General features: G+C 36.1%; 1 protein-coding gene across 1 annotated transcript in view; it reads right to left on the reverse strand.

The window, feature by feature from the left end:
* The window catches only part of LOC150080153 (omega-amidase NIT2), a 64,759-nt gene extending 46,153 nt beyond the window's left edge, over positions 1 to 18,606 (reverse strand). Inside the window, exons 1-2 of the mRNA XM_090381809.1 lie at positions 18,584 to 18,606; positions 12,392 to 12,510 (exon numbers count right to left, since the gene is read on the reverse strand). Coding sequence (XP_090237935.1) covers positions 12,392 to 12,510; positions 18,584 to 18,596 — 132 coding nt within the window. The 5' untranslated portion in view covers positions 18,597 to 18,606. The remainder of the gene's footprint in view (positions 1 to 12,391; positions 12,511 to 18,583) is intronic.
* Between the last annotated feature and the right edge of the window lie 2,228 nt (positions 18,607 to 20,834).

Raw genomic sequence — 20,834 nt, forward strand, 5'->3', positions numbered from 1 at the left:
GGAACTATAGGAAATTTTGGAATTGGTGAAAGAAATAAAAGAGGTGAAAGACTTGTGGAATTTGCAGAATCTCAAGGACTGTCAGTAATGAACACTTTTTTCAAAAAAAGGGTGAACAGAAAGTGGACATAGAAGAGTCCAAATGGATTAACAACTAATGAAATCGACTTCATTCTCACTAACAGAAGATATATTGTGAATGATGTTACCGTCCTGAATAAGGTAAATGTTGGAAGTGATCACAGAATGGTAAGATGTACACTTGATATAGATGTAGGAAAGGAAAAAACTGACTCGAGTAAATAATACAAAGGTCTTTGAGATAACAGAGGAGGAGAAAAAGAAGTATGTACTGGAACTTAAAAACAAGTTTGAGCTTCTGCAGACTGCTGAGGACCAAGATATCGACGAGGAATATTACAACTTTCTGAAAGTGATAAAGCCCAAGAAACCTATAGGCAAACAGAAATCCAAAGAAGAAAAAATTAGTCAAGAAACACATGTCATGATGAACCAAAGACGACAAATGAAGAGCAAGAAAAAACACTGACAGGGAGAAAATTGAGTATACTGAGTTATGCAAAGCCATTAGAAAGAGACTCAGAGAGGACATAAGAAGATTTAACACAAGAAAAGTAGAACAAGCATTAAGGGAAAACAAAGGATTTAAATCAGCAGCCATGAGCAGTAATACAGAAAGACAAATGATACTGAAACTGAAGAATAGCGATGATGTACTTATAAACAGCAGAGAAGGCATAATTCAAATAGCAGAAGACTACTATAGAGAATTATACAAGGAGCGAGGAAATGATACCAGCAGTGGGGAAGATGGATTGCAAAGTAGCAACACATACGACATACCCGATATTCTTCCTGATGAGGTAGAACATGCATTGAAGAAAATGAAGAATCGGAAAGCCCCGGGGGAAGATGAAGTTACTGTAGAGTTGTTAAAATCGGGAGGAAGAGCCTTAACACAAAAACTGGCAAGGCTCTTCACAAAGTGCATTAGAAAAGGTGTGACGCCTAAGCAGTGGAATAATGCAATCGTAGTTTTGCTGCATAAGAAAGGAGATAATCAGAAATTGGAAATTATAGACCAATTAGCTTGTTATCCCACATCTACAAGTTGTTCACAAGGGTCATTACTAACAGATTAGAAAGAATACTTGATGAGAATCAACCGAAAGAGCAAGCTGGCTTTAGGACAGGATTCTCAACTATGGATCACCTTCACATAATATCACAGCTAATGGAGAAAGCAAATGAATATAAAACACCATTATGCCTGGCATTTGTGCATTATGAAAAGGCATTTGACTCCATACAGCATAAGGCAATGTTTCGGGCACTGGAAAGACAAGGCATAGATACCCCATATATTATGATTTTGAAGAAAATATATGAGAGTGCTACCTCCTTTATTAGACTAGACAAAGACAGAAGCAAATTTAAAATCGAGAAAGGAGTTCGACAGGAGACACAATATCTCTGAAGCTGTTTACTGCTGCCCTTGAGGAAGCTTTCAGAAGATTAGACTGGTCGCAGAAAGGAGTCAATGTGAACGGAGAGTACCTAAACCATTTACGATTTGCAGATGACATTGTGGTTATAAGCCACGATCCCAAAGAATTAGAGGAAAATCTTAATCAGTTATGCACAGATAGTAAGGATTTTGGACTAAAGATGAATATGGCTAAAACAAAAGTAATGATGAACAAGTATGCCACGGAAAGGGATGTTTGTTTGGTTTTTAGGAGCATTAGCAACTAAGGCCATATTTCTCCGGGAATATGCGGTGGTCATTCCCTTGACCTTTCGCATCCTCCGTATTTGGTGGTGACAGGCTTGAACCCCGGTCTAATCAAGAAGCGTGTGCTACGCACTGCTGCTCCTTCCCACCTGGCTACGGAGGCGCCCCCACAGAAAGGGAAATAATGATTGAAGGAGCAGTAATTGAAAAGGTGGAGTCATATACTTATCTGGGACAAGTTATTAGCTGTAATAATGATAAATGGCTGGAGTCAAGAGAAGAATAAATTTTGGATGGATAGCATTCAGGAAATATAGTCACATACTGAAGAGCAATATCCCAGTTTGTCTGAAACATAAAATAATGAACTAATGTATACTCCCCACCATGACTTATGGAAGTGAAACTTGGGCACTCACCAAAAGAATGGAAGAGAAGCTGAGAACTACACAGCGAAGAATGGAACAAATTATATTTGGAATCGGACTGTTAGATAAGAAGAGAAACACATGGATTAGACAGCAAACTCAAGTAAAGGACATTCTTATCAAAACTAAAGAACTAAAATGGTCTTGGGCAGGACACATAGCTCGAAGACATGATGACAGATGGACTAAGAAAATAACAGAATGGTACCCAAGAGGAGTACCATTTCTTTGGGTACCATAACAAAATGGTACCCAAAGAAAACCTGGAAGACAAAGGCGGAGATGGATAGATGAAATTCATGAGTTTTTGGGTAGTAAATGAATGGCCAGTGCTCAAAACAGAAGGAACTGGAAAATTGCTGGAGAGGCCTTCATCCTGCAGTGGATTGAAAATGGCTGATGATGATGCATTTTTTAAAAAATCTATGTGCGTTTTCTGTTGGAAATATCTTATTAAGGTTACTTCATATAAGTTGAAATGTTCACATAATGGGGGTTGCATGCCTTCAAAATAGAACAATGGATCATTCACTGAAACATCTGTCCAACACACTTTAGCAGTTATGAAATCAAATAGCTAGATTTTGATACGTGACAGGGTGTAAAAAAATTATGGAGGCCCTAAAGTCTTGAAACTTTATTAGATAGTTGGACAGACAATTTGAGTAGTCGCGACCCACTAATTTTTGTAAAGTAGGACAAATGCTAATAATTTATTGTAATTTTTCCTTGTAGTGAATCTGCGATCTAATTATGGATTTAAAGTAAATTTTGTGGATATTTTTCCAAAAAGGATAGTATAGACTATTTTTGGAATATTAGAGTTTAGAAATATTATATTCAAGGCAGAAGAATTCTCTTACATGGGGTTTTCTTCAGGAACGGCTGCATCCAGGTGAGATGTAATTCGAAAGGTGTTGAAATAGTATATATCTAGTAAGGGGACGAAGGAAAAAGCAAGCTTTTGTCCTAAATCCTTGCATGGGGAATAATTATAAGTATAAAGGGAGATGATGTCCTGAAGTCTGATAAGTTCAACTTCAAGAACAGAACATAACATCCTCCCCAATCCAGGACCTCTACTAACGGGGACAGGTAGTCACACACCCAGATTTCTGAGCAAAACCTTTTTTTCCCTTTCACCTTTTCCTGGTCCCCCCCCCCCTTTTCTCCAATAAAACAATTTCTAAATTCTCAAACTATAAGTGTAATACTGTGGGGTGGAAAATTTTTCTTCTACCCTACTTCTCCTTTTGACTACTCAACACCCCCCCCCACCCACCCCACACACGCTTTTGAAATACAGCAATGGAATGTGCTGGACTATAAAAGATAGCCTACAACACGTATTTACCTTCCTTTGAAGATGGTATTAACGAAAAGCCCCCATCAGGCTTCAGGACATCATCTCCCTTTATACTTATAATTACTCCCCATGCAAGAATTTAGGACAAAAGCTTACTTTTTTCTTCATCCACCTGCTAGATATATGCTATTTGAACACCTTTTGAATTACATCTCATCCAGATGCAGCCGTTCCTGAAGGAAACCCCAGGTAAGAGAATTCTTCTGCTTTAAAATATATAACATTTCTAAAATTTAATATTCCAAAAATAGCCTTTACTATCCTTTTTTGGAAAAAATCCACAAAGTTTATTTTAAATCCATAATGAGATCACAGATCAACTATGAAGAAAAATTACAATAAATTATTAGCATTTTTATTATTATTATTATTAGCCATATGGTACAAGGAAGCCTGAGGTTTATGCTGCACCAGCAAAAAGAAAAAAAAAATCCCGAGTTATCCCCTGTGTGTGTGTGTGTGTGTGTGTGTGTGTGTGTGTGTGTGTGAGAGAGAGAGAGAGAGAGAGAGAGAGAGAGAGAGAGAGAGAGAGAGAGAGAGAGAGAGAGAGAGAGAGAGAGAGAGAGAGAAGTAGAAGGCATCACCAAGAAAGAGAAGAATGATGATATCCAGCTCAGGACCCTGGATTTGCCAAGCCCATACTCACCAGATGTGAGCTTTTTTGTCCGACTTTATGAAAATTAGCGGGTCTCGACTACTCAAGTTGTCTGTCTAATAAAGTTTAGAGACTTTAGGACCTCCATAAAATTAAAGGCCCTCCAAGCTGGTTGCCATCAGTCTAATTCAAATATTTACTATTATTAGTGGCAAATGATGCAAGAAAGCAATCTTATGAAATATTAGCCAAAAAAAAAAAAAAAAAAAAAACCTGCTCACATCATCTGTCCATCCCTTACAATAATTTGTCTAGTTCTTCCTTGAGTTTATTCAAACTACCCACTTCCACAACAACAGATGGAGGTTTGTTCCAACAATCAATCACCCGCTAGCTGAAGGCAAACTTCTGCACAATGGACCTGCAACCATCCTTCCTCAATTTGAATTTATGCCCCCCTCATGTGTAGTCTCAGCAAGAGGAAGAATGCCATCAGTACTGACCTTGCTCAATCTATTCAAAGTTTTAAACTCTTAACTTACTTAAACCCAAAGTGTGAACAATAACACAATGTATATGATGAGTAATTTAAATACAGTAGTAATGCAAATGATGCAAGAAAGCAAACTTATATAGCATCAGCCAAAGAAAAAAAAAATTATACATTTCATCTATCCATACCCTCAAGAATTTGTATAGTTCTCTCTTGAATTTATTCAACCCATCAACTTCCACAACAACAGATGGAAGTCTATTCCAACAATCAACCACTTGCTGGCTGAAGGCAAACTTCTGCATATCTATCCTGCAACCATCATTCCTCAACTTGAATTTATGTCTAAACAAAACAAAATTTATGAAATTGTGCCTGCTAAGCAGAAGTTGTCACACAGCAGTCCGAGGCTGTAAGGTAACATGCAATGAGACTGCTGGCCAACCACAATCCCCCTCCCGTGGGTTGCCTTCTCTCTCTCTCTCTCTCTCTCTCTCTCTCTCTCTCTCTCTCTCTCTCTCTCTCTCTCTCAACCTAATCTAATCCTAGCCATAACTTTCATCTCTTCCTGTCAATCATTTTCCCTTCCTTTTTATTATTAAATTTTTTTAACTATATTTTATAATTTTATTTCATTTTATTATTTATTTTTTACTGGGCTTGCTCTCAAATCTCAGATCACAGAGACAGCCCAGCAGATTATCAACAAATGGTGCCAATGGTCTACTTCCTTGTGGCAAGGGGCAATCCAATGAATTTCCAGGTGATTTTCTGCTGGCTAGTTGCTAAGTGGCCAGTTATACAAAACAACATTGCAATAAGATGCTAAATAAACCTAAACAACATGAATGAATGGTTTTACACAGATGCTACAACATAGATATGATTAGCAGATTTTAGGGTGATGCTGGCAAACTGCTCAGACAGAAATACGTATGTGTGCTTCCTATATATATTGTATTCACCATATATAAACTCTGCGTCCCCTATGCCTAACTGGCACTATGTACACAGTTGATGGCTTTAATACTTCAAATTCATGAAATTTATTTGATATTCTCCTAGCATATGTGCACTTGGTTTTGCTCTTGTAACTCTGACAAAGACCATATATTTGTTTGTCCCAAAAGGCATTATACGAGGGGCATTTGAAGTTCGTAGCCTGAGCATGAAACGTTAGTAGCCGAGTTTTAAAAATTTCTGTATTTAATATATAGCACTTCAAATAGTAACCTACCAATTTTCACACTGTTTCAATAACATCTTTTTTAATTACAGGTCCTGAAGTCAACAAAGCTGTGAAAAATCAGTCACCATGCAGTCATTCAATATTTGGGAAAAAAAGGACTAATGCCAAAGGCAATTCTCATAAATAAAACATGATATGGTTAAAACAGTGGGGGAGGATGCCCTTTCCCATTTAACAGTTAAGAAGTGGGCAGCAGAATTTAAAGGGGGGAAGGGAAAGCCTGAAAGATGATCCACACTCTGGAAGACCTGCAATGTCCATCACTCCAGAAGTTGTTGACGATGTGCTGATGAACGATCGATGAGCAACAGATCGGTACATTGCCACATCCTGAGCATCTCATCTAAATTTGCTAAATTCACCTATCAGAATGCTAAATGTGTATACCACATAATAACAGAGGGTTCTAGCTATGAAAAAGTTGTCAGCACAATGGATTCCAAAGTTGTTCACAGCAGATCCAAAATGCACAAGAGTTGTCAAGTGACCATTTGCATCATTTTCAAGCATATCAAACAAATTTCCTTGCAAGATCTGTGACCACAGATGAGATGTGGGTCCATCCCTTTCAGCCAGAGACAAAGGAGAAGTTCAAACAGCGGAAACACAGCTCTTCTACTCCTCTAAAGAAAGTAAAGTTAATTCCTTCTACTGGTAAGGTGATGGCACCAGTTTTTGAGATGGACACACAATCTGTCCAGGAACAAACTAATTGAAAAGCCTCTCATGTACTCCCTCCTATCATGTTTGGGAAAAATTCCAGACACTTTCAATTTCGATCCTAACTCATGGCCATTTTCAACATTGCCCTATACCTATAAAGCAAATCCTCATATCACCTATTCTTAATAACATTAGTACCTATGTATACAGCAGTGTCATGTACAGAACATTTTCATTAATGTTAAACATCCATATTCAACTTTATATTATCAAACATTATCAAACTTTATAAACATCTGTATGATTATATCGATTGATGGCAGGTCACCAAAAGATGCCTGCCATCTATCTTGGCAGGTTATCTTTTGAGCCCTTAAAAGATAATTGTTTTATGTCATTAACATTATCAAACTTTATAAACATCTGTATGATTATATCGATTGATGGCAGGTCACCAAAAGATGCCTGCCATCTATCTTGGCAGGTTATCTTTTGAGCCCTTAAAAGATAATTGTTTTATGTCATTAACTTTTGTCCTTGACAGGCATACTCTAATACTGCTCTATTTTTTTTGCTCAATGTTTCTCTGAGAATAGTCACCAATAATAGGTGGGACTTCCTGTAGGACCAGTGTTTTCAGCTGTTTGGGATTTTTCTGTGCTGTGTGATACATAAATAGTGTTATGGCCGATGAGTCCTTTGTTTTACTTCTTTTGAGGGCATCATTTTCCTACTCTTCAAGCTGACATATTCACCTATCAAAATGCTAAATTTGCACTTAATCTCCTCACACTCTTTGCATTAAAAACAGAAAAAAATCCCATTTGACTGTATCATATTCTGCTATTATTTATTTATTTATTAATATACCAGGTTGTCTCAGAACATCATAAAACTGATTCACAGGAGAACCTGATTCTCCTATGATCAGTTCATTCTCCTGATTCATAGGAAAACTGCTCTCAGCAGTTCTCTCCTGAGCCACACACTATTTTCATTCACAATTCATAAAAAGACTTTTCTTAGAATTTGTTTCAAAAATGTTTAAACTTTCCAGAAAAAAAATTGTGGTTATTGTTTTTGAGTTACTTCAAGATACTGCGTTCCCACCAATTTAAGCTCTTTGCTTTACTACTCTAATCTGAAGCATGATTTTAGCTGAAATTTAAATTAAAAATATCACACTAAACCAAGAGATAAGTAAAATAATAATGCTACATTATTCCCAAGTTATGTAATATATGTATACCATATACAATTACATTTTGTATTATGTTATAAAATTATAGTTTATAGACTACTTAAATAAGATAAAACTAATAAGTTTTAAATAATAAGAAAGTGTAATTAGCAGTTTTTGAAAACAGCTCCTATTCAGTAGGTAGTACATTACATACAACAGTACCAAGAGCCAGGAACTTTGTGAGACTTCTTTGCAACAGTGCATGTTGGGGGTGGTTGTGCACTTGGGGGTGGTTGTACAGGCAGATATGAAGTTCTCTGAGCAGTGCAGAAGGGGTGCAAGAGTAGCTCATGGTGTATTGTCAATGATAAATAGGAATTTTTCTAGCAGGGATAAGGAGGTGATTATTCCCTTGTATAAGGCAATGGTCAGGCCACACCTAGAGTACTGTATACAGGTCTAGAGGCCTCATTTCAAGAAGGATGTAGAGCTGCTGGAACGAGTACAGAGAAGGGCAACAAGATTAGTGAATGGAACAAAGGAGTGCTCTTACGAAGAAAGGCTTAAGTTTTGCAAATTACAGTGTCTGGAGACTAGGCACCAGCGAGGTGATCTGATAGAGGTGTATAAAGCCTTGAATGGTTTGACCATGCTCAATGCTGATGGGATTCTTCCTCAGAATAATCACCTAAGAGGGCATAAATTCAAATTGAGGAAAGACAGATGTAGGATAGATGTGCGGAAATTTGCCTTTAGCCAGTGGGTGGTTGGTGGGTGGAACAGACTTCCATCCCTTGGCGTGGAAGTTGATAGCCTAAATAAGTTTAAGGCTCAGGTGGACAGGTATTTTGAACGAACAGAGGGGTGAAGTGGGAGTGGTTTTTTTTTCCTTTTTTTTTTTTTGGCTGATGCTGCATAAGCTTGCTTTCTTGCATCAAATGCCTCTACTAATGCTAATGTCAGGCAAACTGTTAAGCAATGAATTTCTCAAAGATAAGCCTTATCATACTTTCAACAAACCCAGTCTTCACAGCTTGTAGAATGTGTATAATCTTAAGATATGAACCCACACATTATTTTCATTCACAATTCATAAAAGGACTTTTCTCAGAATTTGTTTAAAAAATATTTAAATTTTACAGGGAAAAAACTGTGGTTATTCCTTTGGAGTTACTTCAAGATACTTAATGCAAATGGATACTGCTCATGCCAACTTTTTTCTGTAAAATGACCAAAAAATTAAACTCAAATATTTCCATTCTTTTTCCATGCATCATCAGCTGTTTAAGTATGTCAGAAATGGCTGCATTTAAGCATTCACAATTTTAGATTGATAGTTAGCCTCATCTGCTTAGTCTAAAATTTTACTCTAAAATATGAAGGAATAAAATCGCCATAAACATTTAGTATCCTCTCAAGAATTATTCTTCTTTTTCCATGACTGCTAATTCTATTCCAATTCCCTTAAATATATTTTATATGCAATCTCGCTTATATCATCTATTATCATCTATTTGGACTTGCAAAAAGCATTTTATTCAGTCCCACATAACTTTACTTTACTTGTTACCGCAATCAGACTCAAATTGAGTCTGATTGGGGTAACAAGTAAAGTCTTTTCATTGATAGTTGACTTTTTTTTTTTTTTTTTAAATAAGAGAAAAAGCAGAGTGCTAACTATTTTTTTTATTGATATTTCATAGTGTTTCTCCTCTGTAAGGCTTAGGCTGTTTTGGAGCAATAAAAAAAATATAAAAGAAAAAACGGAAAAAAAAAAAATAAATATATATATATACACACATATAAATGGAATTACGGCAAAGACAAAGATTACATCAAGTAATTTTTGCCCAATTTTAGAAGGTACAGGGAATCCTCTTATCTGAGGATAACTGGTTCCAGAAAATTCCACTTAAAACGAGGAGAAATTTTCGTAATGTTTATTATTTAAATAAAACTAAATGCAACTAGGCATAATACTTTAAGAGTTTAAGATTTTATATCTATATAATATCGGTGTATTAGCATTAGCATTAGTAGAGGCATATGATGCAAGAAAGCAAGCTTATTCAGCATCAGCCGAAAAAAAAAAAAAAAAAACCCACTCCCATTTCACCCCTCCGTTCGTTCGAAATACCTGTCCAGTTGAGCCTTAAATTTGTTTAGGCTATCAACTTCAACAACAAGTGATGGAAGTCGGTTCCACCAACCAACCACCCGCTGGCCAAAGGCAAATTTCCGCACATCTATCCGACATCCGTCCTTCCTCAATTTGAATTTATGCCCTCTGAGGTGATTATTCTGAGCAAGATGAAGAATCCCATTGGCATTGAGCATGCTCAAACCATTCAAAGCCTTATACACCTCTATCAGATCACCTCGCCAGTGCCTAGTCTCCAGACTCTAATTTGCAAAACTTAAGCCTTTCTTCGTAAGAGCAACCCTTTGTTCCATTCACTAATCTTGTTGCCCTTCTCTGTACCCGTTCCAGCAGCTCTACATCCTTCTTGAAATGAGGCCTCCAGAACTGTATACAGTACTCAAGATGTGGCCTAACCATTGCCTTATACAAGGGAATAATCACCTCCTTATCCCTGCTAGAAAAATTCCTGTATATCATTGACAAGACACCATGAGCTACTCTTGCAGCTCGTCTGCACTGCTCAGAGAACTTCATATCTGCCTGCACAATTACCCCCAGGTCCTTTTCATTCTCTACCACTGTCAGCGTAGTACCACAGAGTTGATACGTTGATCTGGGGTTACTGTTTCCCATATGTAGTATTTTACATTTGTCAATGTTAAACTTCATTTGCCACCTCTCAGCCCATCTGCTCAACCTTTCCAGATCCTGTTGCAGCAGCATAGTATCAGTAGTGTCCTTAACAACCCTGCCAACCTTGGTATCGTCTGCAAACTTGGACATTAAGCCTGATACACCATCAACAATATCATTTATAAATACAGAAAACAACAATGGACCCAACACTGAACCCTGAGGAACTCCACTAATAACATTAGTCCACGTTGAGCAGTGTCCATTGATTACCACTCTCTGTCTTCTGCCACTCAACCATCCCTTTATCCATAGCAGCAATTTGCCTCCAATGCCACACTTCTCCAATTTGTGCAGCAGTCTTCCATGTGCAACAGTATCAAAAGTCTTTCTAAGATCCAAATATATAATATCAAAGTTATTCCCTGCATCCAGTTCTTTTGTGACTACATCATAGTATCCAATCAAATTGGTCAGGCAAGACCTGCCCTTAACAAAACCATGCTGCGTCTGAGCTATAACTGAATTCTTGTCTAGATGATCCTGCAGTGCTTCTTTAACCAGTGCCTCCATTAACTTACCTGGAACAGAAGTTAAACTAACAGGTCTATAATTACTTGTGTCAGCCTTTGATCCTCCTTTGTGAATTGGGGTTACATTTGCACATCTCCAGTCTATGGGTACCTCCCCTGAGTCCAAAGAAGATCTCATAATTATGGCTAGGGGTTTGCTTACTTCCTTTGCTGCCTCCTTTAATATAACTGGATAGATCCCATCCACCTCAGGTGCCTTTTTTATGTTTATCCTCAACAATCTCTCCTCCACTTTCCTCTCAGTTATTACAAAATCATCCAGCTCACTGCCAATGTTTACTTTACCTACATCATTCTCCTTCCTGAATAACTCCTCATGTGTGAATGTAGATGCAAAATACTCGTTCAGATTGTTAGCCACCTGTGTAGATACACCATAGACAACTTTTAAAGAAAAACTACGATCACAGCATGAAAGGCATCATTTCAACTGTATCTCATATTGTGCTCATCCTTCACAATGAGTTGCCCATGTATTGCTCTACCTCAAATAAGTAATGCTTCACAAAATAGAGAAGACTATTGTTACGTATTCTCAGTGGGCGCCACCACCCAGACGGCACTGTTTCAAAGCTAGTTAGCTTTTCATCGGTGGGTGAGCAGGTATCATGGTATTGCAAGTGAAGTCTTACTTATTCGAGGTAGTGCAATACATGGGCAACTTGTTGTGAAGGATGGGTAGATATGTTTTATCTACACCGATATTACATAGTAATGTTTAATGTTAAAAAATAGACGAAGGAAGTGAAAAAGGAGAAAATTATTTTATTAGACATTTTTTATTATAATATGTTACAAAATGTAAGGTTAAGTAAAGTTTATTGAAGTTGCACGAATAAAGAACGAATCCAGAGTTTTGGTTATTTTTGTCGTATTTTTTCAGATAAAATTGTGTCGTAGCATTTAGTTATGTCTTAAACTTTGCGCTTAACATTTGTTGTACGATAATAAAGAAGATCATTCTCACAAAAAATATTCAAGTGCTTGGTCAATTTTCTCAAGGGAAAAAGCTTTAATTGTTCAATTTTCAAATCCTCATAACTGCAAGGACTCAGATTCTGGGGACCCCTGGATTTGAAACAAAAATTTAAGTTTTGTGTAATGGCAACAACAACAGGATAAATTCTAAAAATAAGAACAAAAAATTTGATACTTACAACAGATAACTTCTAAAAATAGGGACAAAAAATTTGATGCTTACAACAGATAACTTCTAAAAATAGGGACAAAAAATTTGATGCTTACAAAAGGTAAATTCTAAAAATAAAAACAAAAAACTTGATGCTTACAGGTAAGCACACCAATTGGGCTCCTTGTTTAGCTGCTGCTTGAACCAATTCACAGGCATGTTTGATATTAAGTTCCTTGTTACTGCCTACTGTGAGTTGAACGAGGGCTAAGCGCAATTCTAAAAAATAAATAAAAAAAAAAAACTTAGGAAAGTATTCATCATCATATCATAATAATCATTTTTCATCTACAGATGTCTGCTTAGACAAAATTCAGAGTATAAAATTTATATAATTTCTTCCAATAATTTCATCAAAGAAGAGAATGATTAAACAAAAAACTGTTTTTCAGCTGGTAAGAATGCATGGAGGATGCATATCAACCTAACTTTTTTATGATATAAAGTTGAGTAAAGTTACCAGCAGTAACTTACAACACCTTGTAGAAACACTCCAAGTCTTTACCAAAAGAGCATTTCCTATAAGGCAAGCTATCCTATTAATGAAACTCTGTTATCAAGATCAATCACTCTACGTTACCTATCAGGCCAATAGCTTACTTCAGCTTACTTAATCATATAATATAACACAGCATAAAGAACACTAAAGATGCACTTTTGGACTCTCAGCACATATATAATCGAGCCAAATAATATATGTGGAACAGTCAAATTCAAATCTGCAGCTATTGATAACTTTCCTTGGAATCATTCTCACCCTGATTAACATCATGTGATCCATGGCTCTCCTCTTCTTTGTTTATTTATTCATTTTTCATTATTTTTATTTTAGTTTTTTTTTGGGGGGGGGGGAGTAGAGGATGATTGGAGATAATGCACTGCTGCTGATGCCTACTAGGCCATAGCAGTATGGCCTGTAGCACTAGTATACAGAAGTGAACCATACATTTATGGGGCACAGTACAAATCCACATTTGACCCACCCATTAAATAAACAGAATATGAATTCTGAATGTGAGTGCTGTACTACAAACTCTAGGGTTGGTAGAGCAATGGGAGTTGCATATGAGAACCCATGTTTAGTCTCTAGAGCAGGCCTGGGCAAACGTTTTGGCTGAAGGGCCACATTAGGAATTCAAAAAGAAGGCAGGCCGCACGTAAAATACTATTTTTAGATATATATTATTTGTTATCATGAAGAAGAAATATAACAAAAAAAAATTATTCTCTAACAACCAAGAATTTAATGAGATGAATGGAACTGTTTTACATCTTTTAACATTATTTTAATTTCGGGTGTTAATTTTGTAGTTGAGATTCTTAAAATTGCTTGTAAATGTTCATCGGTGATGCTTGATCGTAAATAATTTTTATTTAGATTCATGATGGAAAATGTTTGTTCACATATGTAAGTTGATCCAAAATAAAATCTTTAAGTTCGTCGAATTTATCCGAATTAAAAAGAGTATTGTAAAATTTACAGATTTCCTCACGACAGTGCAATTCCCTTAAATCGGTATCACACTGCAGATCTATAATCTGAAGTTGTGGTTCACTCGGTGCACTATCAATTTCTATTGAAAATGGGCCGCGCACTATTGCCAAACTTGTCTCAATTTTTTGGAAGTCGCCAAATCTTCATGAAAAGTCGTCATTCAAAGCGTTGATAATTTCACAATATTTTTAAAATTTACTTTCTGGAATCTTCAGCAACTTCATAATTGGAAAGTGGTCTACCTTGTTAATCAATAAATGTCGAAGGAACAACTGGAATTTTAATTGAAATCCATTCAAACTTTTTAACATATCATGGGCGTATAAATTTTTCCCTTGTAACACGGTGTTGAAAGTATTTAAGTGTGTCACGATGTTCAGGGTAAATGCAAATTCACAAATCCAGTTATTATCAGTTAATTCGGGAAAGTCCATAATATTTTTCAGTTTTAAAAATTGAACGATGTCACCTTTAAGATCCCATACTTGCCAAAGAACTTTTCCTAAGCTAAGCCATCGAATTTGGCTATGATAAGGAATATCTGTGTACTCGGATTCAATATCTTGAAGAAAATTAACGAGTTGTCTGTGTTTCAGGTCCCTCGATCGTATTAAATTACTAGTTTATTTACTAGTTAATTTTACTAGTAAATAAACTTTTACAAGTTGAATTTTACTGGAATTACTAAATTTTACCAGTTAATTTACTAATACAAGATGTGATATGTTCAACTTTTAACACATTTTTACATAATACTTGTTGATGTATAATACAATGAATTGTAATTAAATCATAATCGGGATAATTTTCACAAATTTTATCCTGAATTTTCTTTAACGCTCCAACATTTTTACCTGTTGCTCCATCAGTTGTTCCGCTTACCATTTTGTTCCATTGTAAATTATATCTTGTTAAGCATTTTTCAAATATGTCAGCTCCCGTTGTTTGGTCTTTAAGAGATTCCATTGAAAGAAGCTCTTCAATAATTTCAAAATTAGAGGTACATTCACGTATGAAAATTAATAACTGCACAGTATTCTTTTGGTCGTTACTTTCGTCGAGAGCTATTGAGTACCATGTTATGGATTCTAATACTGATAATAATTGCTCATTCAAATTTGTATCGATACATTCAATTCTTCTTGCTACGGTTCGCCGAGATAAACTTATATTCTCAAATTTATGTTTAATATCAGGACATATAATTCCACAAGCTTCAGTCATACATTCCTTATAATATAGTCTTCATCAGAAAAACGCTTGTTGCTTTTTGCAATTATATGAGAAATAAAAAAACTTGCCTCTACAGTAGCTTCTTGTTCCTTAGCCGCATAAACACAGTTTGTTGTCTAGATAAATTTTGAATCAATCCATCAGCAGTTTTCTTTCTCGCTTCCGGAGTTAAATTGGCACCATATTCGGAATATTTAGTAGTGAAATGTCTTTTAATATTGTACTCTTTCAACACTGAGACACACTCAAATAGTCTCGTTATTTATGTTAGCAAAAAAATATTTTGTGTTCCACTCTTCATTGAAGACACGATGCTCTTGTTGAATTTTTCGTTTTTTATTCATTTTTAAAAGGGCATAAATATTATTTTTATCGCTACTGGCACCAAGATGATAACCAAAGATAATGCAAAAAAACTAACTGCGGGATGACCGTCAGAGAAAACAGATTGAAGCTGCGGCCGGTCAGCAGTCCTATCCTATTACTCCGCCACCACAGCAAAGCCGTTATCGTCATCACCAGTTGTCTGTTACCGTAGTTTCGCGCGGTTAGTTTATAATCGCAAATTATACTGTTATAAAAGCGCCCGTTGGCTCGCTCCGGTTCGCGCACAGTTTCAAATTCTATCTCAATATGAACAATACAGAGATGATAAAACAATTTACAAGTTGACAAATTCTATAATGTATTACATATACAGATTTATTTTTCAAAAAGGCATAAAATAAGTAAACTTTTTTTGAAAATACAATTAAAGCTCGCCGCCGTCACATTTTTGTATGGCCCGTGGGCCATAGTTTGTCCGGGCCTGCTCTAGAGCAAAGTTGCCGGTATCCCCCTCCCCCCATACTTCTCCTCCAACCCATGCACGGTACTAAGTACTATAGGTTCTGATACCTTTCGTGTTTGGGGTTTTCATAAAAAAAAAAAATTAAACTGTAAAAAGAAATGAAGGAATTTGCTTAGAACATTCCAGGAGTATTATTAAATCAGCATGTTGGCCGCAGAAGTGTGCGAAATCAAATCCAACACTGTTTCATTTAGCATTAGCAAATAATGCAAGACAGCATCAGCCAAAAAAATAAAATAAATAAACAGAAATAAACACTTCCCATTTCACTTATTCATTCCCTCCAATAGTTTGTCTAGTTTTTTCTTGAATTTATTTAAGCTATCAACTTTCACAAAAAACAAATGGAAGTCTATTCCAACAATCAACCACCTACTGGCTAAAGGCAAACTTCCACTATCTATCTATTCTATCTATTCTGCAACCATCCTTCCTCAATTTTAATTTGTGCTCCCCTCATGTCTGTCGTCTGAGCAAGAAGATGAATCACATCAGCATTAAGCTTGCTCAACCCATTCAAATAGTTAAACACCTCAATCAAGATCACCACACAGGTGCCTAGTCTCCAGATGCTGCAATTTGAAGAACTGAAGCCTTTCATGGTAAAAGCACCCTTTTTTTTCCTCCCTCATGAATCTCATTGCCTTTCTCAGTACTCATTCCAGCAGCTCAACATCCTTCCTAAAATGAGGCCTCCAGACCTGTATGCAGTACTCAAGATGTGGTGGCCTGATAATAATTATGAAAATATTGGGAATATTAGTTAACTGAAATATATAATGTTTTTGATATAATTCTGATAACCTCAGTTAACTGAATATTTTGTTTTCCTGTATCTTTATAGATATATTCGTAAAATTTTATTTTCATTTCAATTACATTTCCTTAAGGAATAACTACCCTCCTTGTTTACATGAAAAAAACATGAAATTTCACATGAAAATATTCAGTAGAAGGTATACACATTAAGATATTGCCACTTTGACTCTATATTTTTACTATATATTTGAGAAATATATTTCTTGAATTTTTTTTCAGTACAGAAACTGAGCAAACAAAATTGTGTTGGATAGTGATATGCATTACTTCCAATTCAACAAAATGACTTTCACTTAATAAATAGCAATGTAAGGGAAGCATCAAAATGATCTTCATGTAGCCACTGTTTTGTTTGTTCTGTTCATTTTGACTAATTCAATATTTTGTTCATTTGTATATTTAATGATATAATCAGAGCTTGAAATGGGAAAATTTTACAAAAGAGGATATTCAGCAGCATAATGTGTATAAAGCAGTTAATACATTACATTACTTTTGTAATGAACTGGAATGGCATTCCAATGTATGTTCTGAACACCTGATATAATTCTATAAAAAATGTGCTGTGTTAGATAAACTTTTGACAAAAAAAAAATAATAAATAATATATATATATATCTTATTATTTTTGTTTCCAAATATTAGCTTCCAGCTACTAATATTTTAAAATTTGAGAAGTGATTAAAATAATGCATTATTATAAACATGCCACCAGAACTTCATTTTCCAGTCAATTAAAGTGAAAAACTAATTGACTTACACCTACAATTCCATAAAATTACTATTATGAATGGGGAAAGGAAACTGGCATCCCACATCATCAAAGTTTCTTGTGATGACTGACAGTCGGTCGTCGCAAGAAACTTTGATGATATAATGCAACCCGACGCACAAGGCCTGTTTTCTAATGGCATCCCACAGTTGGCTGATGGAGAAAGAGCCAAACTGCCTTGTGAAACCTATTACTAGAAGCCTGTGAAATTAGTTAATACACCAGTTTATTAAACTAGTTCTAAATCAACAGGTTTCATAATTATCAGTAGCAGATAAAAGGATGGTGATGGTCATGGATAGAGCTCCTTAGCGCCTGATTAAGTTGGAAAAATTCTGTGTTTTATAAGTTGCATCATACCTTTATGTGGTATATATATATTATATAAAGGATAGTTAAAATTCGACAAATCTGATATGATTTTCAGTTATTGTCAATTGCATATATCATAATCGTCGTGCATATCACGTTACCCTATAAAGTATATCATTTCGTATCATGCTTATTTTATATAACATACAGTTCATGCTCACATATACTTTTTTACCACACTAGAATAGATGTGCGGAAATTTGCCTTTAGTCAGCGGGTGGTTAATTGCTGGAACAAATTTCCAGCTGTCGCTGTGGCAGTTGATAGGTTAAATAAATTTAAGGAGGAACTGGACAAACATTTAGAAGAAACTGTTTTGTAAATTTTTTATTTTTTTTTTGGCTGATGCTGCATAAGCTCATACACTTGCTTTCTTGCATCACATGCCACTACTAGACAGGGTACTCCGAAACGTATGGTTTTAATGTAATTGTCCTTTAAAAACGACAATAACATTAAAACTTAGTTAAATTATGTAAATATAATACCGCGTAATGTGTTTTTTATTTTTATTTTATTTATTTGTTTTAGCAAATTCATCATTACATCGTTCTCCCACCCAGGGGGAAAAACAGCATGCATCTGTTCCTGCTTCTGATTTCTATTTCGATAAATACTGTATATCAAAGTAAAAATATCATTTTTAGAGATTTGCATAATGCCGATATCACATGGAGAAAATCACCTCCACATAAAAATACTGGAAATACAATTACTCAAATACATTACAACATACAAGTTCCATACTCACTACTTGTCGCCATATTTAAAATGACAAGTTTAAATGTCAAGAGTGTCGCTATGTGAGCTTGCTCTGCCAATTTAAAACTCTAAACCATTCATATCAAAGAAAATGGACAACAGTCAATTTAATTCTTCCTTTATTTAATTTAATCTCAAAAATTAATCGTTATTTTCCTACACAATTAACTTACTTAAGAATTCGTTACAAACAGCAGCTATCCATAACAGAGCTAAAGAGTACCTACAACTACCTTCGCAAGTGATGTACAGACACAAAACATGCTCACAAAGAGTACAATGGATTCACGTATAGGAAAATTAGTTACAGGAGCATACATAACGCCATATCTCACTCTAGGACCTAGCTCCTAGCAAGGTGGTTAGGATTACTGCCTAATCACGCCGTATAGAAAAGGCCTGAATTCTAAGCCTGGGGAATTTTTATGTTTTCAGTCACACTGCGTGGCCGATACATGGCGATATATGAAATCGTGGTAGCGATTTCATATATCGCCATGTATCATATATCGCCATGATATTGTATATCGCCATGTATCGTGGCCGATACATGGCGATATACAATACGATATATGAAAAAGTGAAAACGTATTTTTCATTCATTGCATATTTTTTTTTTTTTTTTGATTTGGTAGTTGTTGTCGCATCGGCTTCTGTGGCCATATTGCACCTCCCAAGGTTTTTGCAGTACTTTGATCCAAGCCCGAGGCGGGAATCGAACCCGCGACCTTTGGGTTGCCGGGCAGGTACTTTACCCACTCGGCTAGCCCGGTCGGCTATTCATTGCATACAGGCTTGGCACACCCAGGATCCTGAGCTGGATATCATCATTCTTCTCTTTCTTGGTGATTCCTTTCTACTTTCTCTCTCTCTCTCTCAGGGAAATAGGGAAAATTTTTTTTTTTTTTGCCTGGTGCAGCATAAGCCTCAGGCTTCCTTGCACCATATGGCTAATAATAATAATAATAATAATAATAAGACCACTACAGTTAGTGGACTGTATTACAGTATAACAATCCACCAACCGTAGTAAGAGAAGCGAACGAGATATTTGCAAAGGAACAGGGAAAGCATTTAAAGAACAGAAAAAAAAACGTAACACAAATAAGCAGAATTGGAAGGGTCAAAACGCTTGCAGTGTTTCAAAGAGCCTTAATCATTGGATACCACACCCAGTCTATAACTAGACAAATGTGCCACAGCCACCCATTTACACATCGTAAAGTGAACTGTAGCCAACGTAGCGAAAACATGTAAGGTAAGCGTGGAGTAGGGAGGTCCATGATTCATAGGTTGGATTTTCGTGATATACCCTGCAATCCAGATATAGTAATCGCCATGTATTGCAAGGAACCCACTGGCTTTTGCTGCACAGAAAAAAAAAAAAAAAAAACAAGTAGATAAGAAAACACAAAATATATGCTTTCCTCCACAAACGGGTAATTATCTAGTTGACCATTGAATTTATTCAAACTGTCAGCCTCACTAACTGCGAAGGCAACTTGTTCCAGAAATCAAAGAATCTCTGGCTAAAAGAATACTTCCTGCAGTCTAATCTAAACCTCACCCCTGTAATTTGAATTTATGACTTAGAGTTCTGGAATTCATTATAACCGTGAGAATTCCACTTTCATTCATTTTAATAATGAATGCCTTGTAAACCTCAGAGCCTTGTAAACCTCAATCAAGTCACCTTGGAGGTGCGGAGGTGCATGGCTGCCAAGCTCTGTAGCTCACATAATCGGAGTCTCTCCCTACGGTCTTCCTTCTGCCGATCTCACCATTAGAGTTGCTCGTCTTTAGACCTTTTGAAGAAGCTGGATGTCTTTTTTCAGATGAGGTCTACGTACTTGAACGCCGTATTCCAAATGTGGTCTTACAATTGCATTATACAGTCTGATTATGACCTCTCTATCTCTACAAGATAACGATCGATAAATCAATGATAGGACACCTTGGGCTTTCCTGGCGTCCTGTTTACAGTGTTCAGAAAATTTCACATCTGCTCGTATTGTGACTCTCAGAATCCTTTCCTCTTCCACCGTTTTAATTCAACCCAACCAAATCTTTAATTTATTTGAGGGTTGCAGTTTCTCAAATGTAAGACCAGCATTAAAACAGAGCTGCCACTTCTCTGACCATCTTTGAAGTCTATTCAAGCCTAAAGGAGCGCTGCTTGGCACTGATCATTAACGACTCTGCCAATCTTTAAGTCATCTGCAAAGTTTGACCTCATAGCC

This window comes from Mastigoproctus giganteus, chromosome 9 (assembly GCF_048544385.1).
Source record: "Mastigoproctus giganteus isolate SK-2022 chromosome 9, ASM4854438v1, whole genome shotgun sequence".
Classification (NCBI taxonomy): domain Eukaryota; kingdom Metazoa; phylum Arthropoda; class Arachnida; order Uropygi; family Thelyphonidae; genus Mastigoproctus; species Mastigoproctus giganteus.